The 11,968-nt window shown below is 47.2% G+C and overlaps 1 protein-coding gene across 1 annotated transcript; it reads right to left on the minus strand.

The window, feature by feature from the left end:
* Nucleotides 1–561: 561 nt before the first annotated feature.
* On the minus strand, nt 562–6,573 carry btbd17a (BTB (POZ) domain containing 17a; the record flags this gene model as incomplete). The annotated part of the gene is made up of 3 exons (XM_080835459.1): nt 562–1,639; nt 4,032–4,344; nt 6,561–6,573. The coding sequence occupies 3 exons, from the start codon at nt 6,571–6,573 to the stop codon at nt 562–564; spliced, it is 1,404 nt and encodes a 467-aa protein (XP_080691585.1).
* Nucleotides 6,574–11,968: the final 5,395 nt, after the last annotated feature.

Genomic DNA, 11,968 nt, shown 5'->3' on the forward strand with positions numbered 1-11,968 from the left:
AAGATTTACTTTTTGTTTGTAAACATATATTCAGTGTCTATTTACTTACTAAAACATGAAATGTCTTCCACATGGAAATATTATTTAAAAAAGTAGCACCTAGAACCATGTTCAATTTTCATAATTGTTAAAACACAGTTACATCTTAATATGAAAGTCTTTAGTACTTTGTCTAGCACGGGCTAATCTAGTCATATCTGGTTTTGGGCACATTATAATATTCAACCATTTGTCTGGAACTTGTCCAGTTGCTTCTTGAACAGTCACCCGTATTTATTAATTCTGATCCACCTTTGATGATCCCACAAACCAGTACCTTTTCATTTTAAAGCCACTTTATTTGAGTGTTTTGGAGGGATGGGGGTTGAATACATGGGTGCTATTTAGTGTTACAACTATGTTCCCACAACCCTTCTTCGAAAAATACGAATTTTGTGATATGAGTTTAATACTGATTGAGGACCAACATTATCAAGCAAGCTGTATGCCGCAGGGGTAGATTTAGGTTGTGTGTTAAGTTGAGTGGTGTGTGTGTGTGGGCGGTTGTAAAACAGTGGCTTGTCACTTCTTGGTAGCGATGAGGCTCTGGTAGAGGGGCTTGACAATAATGTGGAGGTGGAGCGATCCGTTGGTGAGGTACTCAGAGGCGCGGTTCTGCAGGTCCGCCCCAGCCAGGAAGGCGCTGCTCTCCTCGGTGCTCTGGTGGAAGTTGTAGACATGGCGGACCACCATCCTCCCGTGCCGCTTCATCACCACCAGCAGCGTCTTCTGGAAGCTCACCCCCGCCATGTCTGCGCTGGAGGTGGCAGGGGTGATGATGACACGCGGGCGCCCGGCCTCAAGCCGTGGAGGCGGCTGCATGGCGCCCTGCTCGGAGAATGGAGGCCTGAGGCTAAACGGCAGCCATCGGGGTGAGAAGAGCGCGTTCCAGGTGACACGCTTGCCCGCATCATGCCCGCTTGGGCCCAGCTGCGTCTGGAAGCTGGCGCTACGGTCGTCGCGCGCCGGGTTGTTGATTACCCACGGCGAGCCCCACGCCGACGCCAGGTAGTTGCGCGGTGTGAACAGGCTGCAGTTGACGTCAAAGAACTTGGCTAGCTGCAGCGGCGAGGCCGAGTGGAACTGATACGACATGTAGAGCAGGTCGCGCACCGACTCGCCGTAGCGCTGGAGCACGCGCGACTCACGCTGCAGACGGAAGAGGTCGCGCGGCGCCATCATGGCGTAACGGATTGAGCGCAGTGCGTTCTCCGCCGTCAGGCCGTCCGGGTCCTGGCGCTCCAGCCAGGCCTCGAGCGCCTCGAACAGCTCCAGCTCACTCTGCAGCACCAGGTCGGAGCGCTGCAGCAGCGTCAGCAGCAAGGGGGCGCTCACCCCGGCCCACTCACGGCTGCGCAGCACCGACGACAGGTTCCAGGTCAGATACTGCAGGCAGCTTTCGCGCAGTGCCTCGTCGCCAGACTGCTCGGCGTACAGGTACCAGCTGACCACGCGGCTTCCGGGGGGGTCACCGGCCAGGTTCTCGCTCATGTACTGGCTGAGGCCCTGGCGGAGAACCGACACGTTGTACTTAGTGGCCAGACGGTGCATGGTGACGGCCTGGTCCAGACGCACAGAGATCTCACCGCAGTACAGGTATCTATGAGGACAAACCGCAGAAAAGGGGCAAGGTGTCAATATTGGTAATATTGATACACCATTGGTATTAAAGTCTACAATAGGATAATAAAGGCTGGTCTAGAGTTGGAAAATAGTAGCATTCTCATAATATAGGTCAGGAGTAGGAGAATGAAAGCCATATTATTCAGCAGTACCTTCTACCGTTGACTTACCATTTGATTTGCTGCAGCAACACAGTAAGGTCCTATTATTAGTCCAGAGTGGGCTGACCAAAGCTACGCAGCAAATCAGAACCTTCTTACATTAGTAAGCAGGAGTGAGGACTGAAATCAGGTTTGAGGATGGAACAGGAACAAGTCCAAGCTGCCACACACACACACACACACACAAACACACACACTCACACATACACGCACGCACGCACGCACGCACGCACGCACGCACGCACGCACGCACGCACGCACGCACGCACGCACGCACGCACGCACGCACGCACACACACACACACACACACACACACACACACACACACACACACAAACACACACACACACACACACACACACACACACATACATACATACATACATACATACATACATACAGTACATGCATAATACATATCAGAATTCATACGAATCATCAGGTAAGCTAGCTGTAGGTTAAGTATGTTGGCGTAATGTTGCATCATCGGTCAGGCTGCCTTCACAATTACTTTTGCTGGTGACAAGACAAGTATATTTGTATTTGTCTCTGCACAGCAACCATTTGGACACAGCTGGCACCCTCTGTTCACTATGCGGGTTATAGCAGGTCATTGTGAATGGAAATGTCAAGTGAGATCTGGGGTCTTGTTTTTTCCACAGTTCCTTTCCATGTCCCTGACATCTGTTTGACATACCCACTTGGTTGACACCTGACAGCCCAGGTGCCTTCTCCAATTTTAGTCTCCCAGTGTCTGAAAAAAAGCTCTATAAATAAAAAGGAGTATTTTCGTAATGAGTGTGTGTCTATCATGTAAGACACACACAACATGGTGTAAGAAAAGCAACCATGTTGACCTGATGTGAACCACCCCCTCCCGGTTTGCACAGTGTTCAGGTTGGGCCAGATTGCAATGCTATTTTAGGGCTTTATTCAGCATCCAAGAAACATTGCTGTTTCCACCACATTACATTTCTCTTCTCTTGCTACTGAGTGCATGTCAAGTAGTATTTACTTGGAAATCGTTTTTCCTGGAATTGAATGTCAGGGTGCACCTATGCTGTTGTTAATAAATGTAATTTGCACCCTTTTAAAGTATACAGCGGTCGATATGTGCAGTGCCTCTCTCTCTCTCTCTGGCTGTCTGCCAATGCTGCACATTGATCTGGCCTCCTGCTGGACACTGAATCACTAGACTTGTGCGTTTCAAAATATGGCCACTAGAGAGCGCTCTTTCTATACCACAAAGGCCTACAAGCTGCCTGTGCTCGCTTCTGTAGGGATGTTTGATTTGGCAATAGTTCAAAGCACCAGTTTGAGCCAACTTAATGCAGGATATGGTATGAGGGAAAGAGTATTCGTTCTCGGAGCGGAGGGTTGCTATTTGAGATGAATATGTAGAATTAATCAGCCAGTATATTTCCAGAACTTTCATGTTGACAGATACAGGCAGTTTTGCACGATCTGGCATCTTATGCTCAGGCACCATCCCTGCTAGAGGGAAACTTTGAGATTCTTCCACTAATCTCTTTTTGTCTCTCTTTCCATCTTCTTCCTATTCTCAGGCCCTGTAATCCTTATTTGACACAACTCAAGTCTCCCCCTCTCCCTCCCCTTTTCTCTCTCCCTCTCTAAAGTAATGTCTTTCTCTTCTTTTCACTTCACTTTGTTCCTTAGTTCAAAGCATCATGTAATCCACGGAAGACACACACACACACACACACACACACACACACACACACACACACACAAACACACACACACACACACACACACACACACACACACACACACACACACACACACACACACACACACACACACACACACACACACACACACACACACACACACACACCACACACACACACACACACAAACGCTCTCACACTCTCTGCCCCACTCTCTTTGTTCCCCCCTCTCACTTGCCTCTGTTCTCCCACATTCTTTCACATTTTAATATATTTCCTCTCTACCCAAATACAGAGGGGTCTACAACAGTCCCTTACCCCTCTACTGCTCCCTCTCACACATCCCAGTCCTCTCCTATTGTCCTCTCACCTGATGAACCTGTCAAAGACGGACACGCTCTCCCGGATGACCAGCGTGTGACCGGGGCGGTTCCTCTCCCTCCCCACCTCTTTCCTCCCTCCATCCTGTCCTCCCTCTCTCACCATCCCCCTTCACTCACTCTTGCTTCCTCTCACCTGATGAACCTGTCGAAGACGCCCACGGTGTCGGCGCTCTCCCTGATCACCAGCGTGTTGCTGCCGCTGCTGGTGGCGTTGCGGTTCCTCAGCATCTCCTCAAAGATGGGGCTCTGCAGTGCCAGCACCAAAGTGTGGCCTCGGATCACCCGCACCTCGTCCGTGCCCACGGTCTCCAGCCGCAGCGTCACGTCGCTGCCATTGCCACGCTCCAGAAGCTCGGCCAGACGCCACACCAGGCCCACCGTGTGGTCAATGCGGAAGCCGCCACTGCCAATGACGATGTCTGGCAAGCCGTCTTCTGCAGATACGACTTAGAGGCAGAGAAAGAGACAGAAAGATGGAGACATTAGAGATGGGGAGAAGATGGGAGACTCATTTTCCAAGATGAAACTTGGGCGAGAGAGGTGTGCATGGATATTACATTTACATTTACATTTAGTCATTTAGCAGACGCTTTTGTCCAAAGCGACGTACAAGGGAGAGAACAATTACACAATTAGTACAAGAGCAATATAACCTGGTGTAACAATAAATACTGCAGTTAGGAAGGGAGGTGTTTCTTGAAGGTAGAGAGTGATGCCCCTGCTCTGGTAGTGCTAGGCAGGTCGTTCCACCAACGTGGAACTAGAACTGAGAATAGTCTGGATTGCAGTGCTTGCACAGGGGGCAGTGCCAGACGACGCTCACTGGATGAACGCAGCGTCCTGGGTGTAACATTTGCCCTTACAAGAGCATTTAGGTAGGTGGGAGGGAGCAGAACCGGTAAGCACTTTGTAGGCAAGCATAAGTGACTTGAACTTAATGCGGGCAGCTACCGGCAGCCAGTGGATGAGAAGCGGGGTGACATTAAACTAAGGGTGTGACTAGAAAAGGGTTTCATCTTCAAATGCACCATGAAATATATTTTTTCTATTGAGAAGGCGGTGAACACATTTCACTAACAGCTCCTAGCCTTTAGTGAAAGAAAAGCAGACAAAAGAGAGAGAGAGAGAGTTAATGATAAGAAGTAACTGTAAGGCGGTAAAGCAAGGAGGAATGAGACAAAAAGCGATATGAGGAAATGAAGAAAGATCCATTAAAAGAGGTGCCAGGTGGCACAGACCTGGGCAGGGACTAGAGGGAGAGAGAGGCAAGCAACGACAGGCGGGGATGAGAAGGATGAAAGTGAGAAAAAGAAAAAGGAGCAAGAGAGAAAGAAAAAGAGATGAGGGTTTCCAAGGTGACAGGCAGAGGAGGTAGCATGGCACAGAGCAGGGAAAGAGAAATGATTAGGGGAAGGTGAAAGAGAAAGAGAAAATTGTAAGAGAGAAAGTAGTTGAACAGCAGAAAGAAGAGATACGATATAGGGAGATTATATGAGAGTTATGATGAGGTATTATAAACAATGGGTTATAGGCAATTGAATACGTCGAAAAGACCAAACAAATGAAAAAAAAGGATGAAAGAATAGAAGAATGACAAACAGGATGGAATGGTGAAAGCATAGATGTAAACAAAACGAATGACTATTGATGAAAGTGATGTATCGATCAGGCAGACTTGTACACAGCTGCTGTTTTCAGGCCAGCTATTTGCATGCCTGCAGATTTTAATTAAATCCCACAGCAACCAACTGGAAATTAATTTGGCTGCTTAATTATCTGGGTTAATAGAGCTCCACAGTAATCAGTACATGGATGACCAGTATATCTAGAGAGATGTCTGTACTGGGGTCACCCTAAATAGAAAGCATATGGATATTCATCCACAGATTCTCAGTCACCTTCCTAAAGTGCTTAGAGTGAATGCGGAGGTGTTCAGCTTTACTTAAATAAAGAAAATCACACTATTTGTAACATCTTCCCATGATATGTATGAAATAGTAAAGCCCAAAGTTGATCAGTTAGTCTATGTTTGTGTGTGTGTGAGAGTAAGGTCTACTCACATCTGTGCAGAGTGACATGTGTCAATACTCAGTACATGACAAATTACTGTTCCGTTTTTCCACCCAACGGAAAGGGGCAACCCGGTGCAAAGACACATCGCCGTCTTCTCCTCTGCATGAGCCGCTTCTTCTTCTGCCTTTTCTTTCTCATTTTCCACTTCTCCCAGAGCATCGACATATTCGAGACCGATATCATGCACCTTTCCAAAGTCTAAACTAAGTGCCCTGATCTCGTCGATGAGGGCTCTTCTTTCAAAGACACAAACAATTCAATCGTTGAGACTGGTCACATTCTTTTTCATTTAGTATCAAAGAACTCTTCAGAATGAATCCTCAGACTGCTTGGATGGATTGTTGTTAGTAACATATGATCATGAATACCGAACTCAACTAAAAAAACAATCAGGATTCTCCAGTTATTTCTCCAGCATTTTTAACCAACTGCCCTAAACATTTCTAGATACAATATCCATATCTCTACTTCCCCACTCTCCCACCTTTAACAAACTTCTGAAATGAAAAGTTGTCTGCATCCAGATGCTATCATCCTCCTTACCGCCTCTTTCAACAGCCCAGGCAGAGGGGAGGTGAGGGTGCCTTACCTTCACCAGTCATCCGTTGGCCCAGACACGCAGCAACCCACAGGGGGACCAGGCACATCTGCCCCAAGAGCCGTTGCCTGTATGCTTCAAGCATCTCCCCTCTTCTCTTTTTCTTTCCTTCAGGGCTTTCACTCCTCCACTTCTTTCCACGTCTGCTCTGCACTCCTCCGATGGGTCCTGATTTCCCTCTTCCTCCTTCACCCCCTCTTCTCGACTTCTCAGAAGTCCTTGAGCCCTCCTAGTAAGTGTGTGTATGTGTGTGTGTGTGTGTGTTGTTCTCTCTGGTGTACTGAGCGGGTGTACTGTTCGACAGTTTGATCTGGTGGGGTTGGATGGGTGGCATCTGCATTTAGGGCAGTGGGATCTTCTAGGACACAGCTGGCCCCCATCCTGACGGCATCCCATTGATCGGCGCAGCTGGGTGAAGTGTGTGTGTGGGTAGGGTGTGTGTGTGTGTGTGTGTATGTGGGGGGGAGTTCTCACTATGACAATGGCTTTGATTTTGAGTTTTTTTTCCTGATTGACCTCCGCTGGGTGTGTGTGATTGACACAGGGAGAGCACTTGGAAAACAGAACGGGGACATGAGTGTATGCGTGTGGACGTATGTGTGTCTGTTTGTGTGTCTGTTAGTGAGTGTTCACTCGTGCATATGTGCTGGTCTGTGTTAATGATCACTCACTGAGAGCAGCGATGAAAACATTGATGGGGGGTACTGCAATTGACACCCAATTGGCTGACTTGCAAACTGAGGCACCTAGAAGAACTGACAGTATCAGACACATCCTCTCAGTCTGTGCATAACCACATAGGCAAAAACACTCTTTTCAGATAAATGTGTTTTCAAAATCCCAGGCCCACCAAGAACTAGACCTGCATCCAGCACTAGTACTTCTTGTGTTCAAGTGCTTGTGCGTGTGTGTGCGTGTGTATGTGTGCTTGTGTGTGTCTATGTGTGTGCGTGTGTATGTGTGCTTGTGTGTGTCTATGTGTGTGTGTGTGTGTATGTGTGCACATGTGTGTGTGTGTGTGTGTGTGTGTGTGTGTGTGTATGTGCATGTGCATATGCTTGTGTGTGTCTGTGTGTATCTGAGTGTGTGTGTGTGTGTGTGTGTGTGTGTGCATTTGAATGTGTGCGCATGTACTTGTGTGTGTGTGTGTGTGTGTGTGTGTGTGTGTGTGTGTGTGTGTGTGTGTGTGTGTGTGTGTGTGTGTGTGAAAGAGCACATTTAATCATAAATGACGTCCATAAATCCATCACCTACTACTCTGATAGGTGTCCCTTAGTGTGAATCTCACCTCTGAAAGAAAATTGTGAGAGAAATTGTGCGATATGTGTGTTTGCGTGTGTATGTGTGTGTGTGTGTGTGTGTGTGTGTGTGTGTGTCCATAGAACCGTCCACACGAGACCCACGAGATCTATCAAACTGGAGGACTAGAATTGAGTGATACCAGTAATCAATATTCTGAATTAACACTGATCACTCAAAGCTAACATCAGATTGGAAACCACCCCCTTTGATGTCCTCATTGACCTCATTATTGTCAGGAGGCTCCGTGCTAGGCCAGACCTCAGCCGATGAGCGGCATCAGTCACGGGCAGCCAGTCAATGCTGACCCATGTCTGGGCGTGCAGTAGTAGTATTGATCCCGCGTGATGAAGAGACAGATGACGGTGATACAGTAACCCCGGGTGACACACTTCCTTCCTCTCTCAGTGCGACATGGGGAGGGTGGAAGGAGCGTTTGCTGGTAGTACTGTACAGATAGGGTTTGTAGTGCTTGGGAGGAGAGTATGAGATAGTTGGATATAAATCCTTCTACTAAGGGTTTTTTCTATTGTTTTGCTCTGTAGGAGGGAGCTATGCTTGACTGCACTTAAGTAGGGTTGAAAGGGTTGAAAACTGCTGATATTATCCAGGCAGTTGGAAAAGGTTTAAAAAAAATAGTGATAACCACAGTATCCTTTAGAAAAGTCCCTGAAGGTACACACTATATGTATGCACACATTTGTGTTCATATTATAGCCAGTTCATGCGGATGTACCAAATAATGTATACACGCTGTACTGTATTGGACTAACAATAGAAATAGCATCATCCTGTAGAGAATGACATTGGATTCTACCATCTTGTTTTGGTTTAGGAAATCAGCAACAATACGCCCTTACACATGCACACACTTTCTTTGATAGCTTGCAGTTGCAGAAATTGTCCACAAGAGGACAGCTTTGCTATATTTTACACACTGTTTGAAGTGATACAAATCAAACTATTTTATCCTTAGTTCAAGACACGAGGGCCCTTCCCAGAATGCTTTGAGTCCAACCCTCCCTAATAGAACTCAGGGGATGTGTTCTTCACCTAATGAGTGCACAGGGGACGCGGTGCAGAGGTGGGGAGCACAGAGCAGTGGAGAGGAGGTGCAGAGGTAGGGAGCACAGAGAAGTAGTGCAGAGGTGCAGAGGTGCAGTGGAGAGGAGGTGCAGAGGTGGGAAGCACAGAGCAGTGGAGAGGAGCACAGAGCAGTGAAGAGGAGGTGCAGAGCAGTGGTGAGGAGCACAGAGCAGTGGAGAGGAGCAAAGAGCAGTGGAGAGGAGCACAGAGCAGTGGAGAGGAGGTGCAGAGCAGTGGAGAGGAGGTGCAGAGCAGTGGTGAGGAGCACAGAGCAGTGGTGAGGAGGTGCAGAGCAGTGGAGAGGAGGTGCAGAGCAGTGGAGAGGAGCACAGAGCAGTGGTGAGGAGCACAGAGCAGTGGTGAGGAGGTGCAGAGCAGTGGAGAGGAGGTGCAGAGCAGTGGAGAGGAGCACAGAGCAGTGGAGAGGAGGTGCAGAGAAGTGGTGAAGAGCTCAGAGCAGTGGTGAGGAGGTGCAGAACAGTGGAGAGGAGGTGCAGAGGTGGGGAGCACAGAGCAGTGGTGAGGAGGTGCAGAGCAGTGGAGAGGAGGTGCAGAGGTGGGGAGCACAGAGCAGTGGTGAGGAGGTGCAGAGCAGTGGAGAGGAGGTGCAGAGGTGGGGAGCACAGAGCAGTGGTGAGGAGGTGCAGAGCAATGGAGAGGAGGTGAAGAGGAGGTGCAGTGGCAGGGGCGTAATCCCCTTTAAACAGTAGATGGTGTTTGGAGCCATTTTCAACCCATGTAAACCCCAATTTTTTGGTAAAATTATTAAATCCAGCATTTATGTGTTTTATCACAGAACAGTTATACAATTTTGTTTACAGCTCAAAAAACATATTTATGTGTGCAGTACCTCTTTGAAGATGCAGTGATTGATTCGGTTTCCGTTTCAGTTTCGGTTTCGTGAAAGGTTGTTGCTATCTGAGCTCAACAGCCAATCAAATTTCACCCCTCCCTTCTGTGGTCTTGAAGCTTGTGTCGATTGGCTGGGATTGTTTATGGCACGGTCCGAGCCTCTATTTGTTTGACATGTACAAATTCATGACTGTGAACAGAGTTTTTAGTGCGAACACTGGACAGACAGCTCAAAAACCGTGAGGAGCAAATTGCTAAAATGAACAAAAAGCCACTAAAAAATAGAGACTCCATTTCAGCACCTTTGACGTGTTCCTCAGAGATAAATATCTTGTGCTGTATCGAAGGTAATGACACCATTCTTTCTTAAACTTTATTTGTGTTTATCCCTTTTAATCATTCTCTCTCTCTCTCTCTCTCTCTCTCTCTGTTCTTCCTTGTAATTCCACCTATGCCATCTATTTTAAGCCCTAACGGTTTCAAACCTAAAAAGAACTTCCCCAGTGGCTTTCATCTCCTTTCACACTAACCCCCTTGAACAGTACCCAACACCCTCTCCACCTCATGGAAACCACACTTTGAGTTTGTGTTGGCAGTCCTCCCTTTGTGTCAGTTTGACCATGATCCATTATGATCCAACAGTCAGGGATCTGGAAACTAAATGTTGCTTCTGCGAGGGCAAGGCGTGTCAGTTTCTTTTTCATGCTACAAATTGAACCTGGAGCAGGAGGACAAAGCAGAAAGCCGACCCTCAGTCAGGTTAACTGCAGTGCTTATAAAATGCATCCAGCAGACATTTTGTGTCCACCAGATTTATCCCAGTGACACCTCCAGGCAGCACACCAAGTTCATTTGCGTTAGCTTTAGCCTGTGTCGCCTCCCATCGTTTATCCCTAAAGTTATATAACCAAGACTACAGCTGGCAATTGAACTTGGCGCAAAAGTCACTTTGTCAAAACCTTAGCAATAGCTAAAAGAAAACAGATCCTGTTTCAGTTGTTCAGTTATGAATATTGAATGGTTTGTGGTGTACCAGACGATCAAAATTAATTAATTAGAGAAAGGGATACATTTGTTTAACAGATGGATATAGGGCTGCGGAGTCAGCAGTGGTGTTCACTGTATATGCGCACATCACTCACTGATCCGCTGTGGACACACACTCACACAGACACACACTCACACACACACACATAAACACACACAAGCACATGCACACACATTCAAATGCACAAATACACACTCAGACACACACATAGACACACACAAGCACATGCACACACATTCACGTGCACACATACACGCCCACACACACACACAAAACTGCTTTTTCTTTTACAAACCAACAGACAAACACACACAAAGCCTGAAATTATACAAAATGCTCAAGTTGAAAAGAAAAATAGGGCTGGAGTTCTGAGATAAAGAATGATCATAACTCCCCATCTTCTGTTATATGGTTTTTCCCATTGTGGTAATGAACGTCCTTGTCTTCACGGCAATAAAAAAAAACGATAGCATTGTATTTGCTCTTCACTTTAAATAAGGAACGGAGACATTTCATTTTTGCTGATGATTTTCAGAGGAATTTTGCAGTGGTATTTTGGGCACAAGCACTAAATTATGTTTGCAGCCAGTTCTCCTTGGAGCCGATGGGAGAAAAGGGATTTCTGAAGATTCTGTAACAGTTTGGATAACTGACAGTTCAACCGAGTGGAGCAGAGTAATTCAAAATAGCGCTATATACGGAAGCCAAGAGAGGTGTCAAGTCACACTTAACCAGATGTTTGTGTGAGGCTTTATGCAAGGTACGTCATGCATACAAACATACACACACACACACACACACACCACACACACATGCATATGCACAAATGCAAGCACAGTGACACTCTCAAGCACGGGACCACATATGATGACAGACACACACAATATATATTCACTGCAAATCTACAGGTGCACACACACACACACACATACACACACACACACACACACACACACACACAAGCAAACCCTACCACAAACCAAACACAATGCACAGATGACAGACTTAAGAGGACACACCCTACACACACACCACCTCACACACGTCCTCTCTCCCTGCCTCCTCCTCATCACCTCTCCCTCCACTCTTCCCCTTCCAACCTCCCCTTCCCTCC

Source organism: Sprattus sprattus (assembly GCF_963457725.1).
Source record: "Sprattus sprattus genome assembly, chromosome: 3".
NCBI classification, from domain to species: domain Eukaryota; kingdom Metazoa; phylum Chordata; class Actinopteri; order Clupeiformes; family Clupeidae; genus Sprattus; species Sprattus sprattus.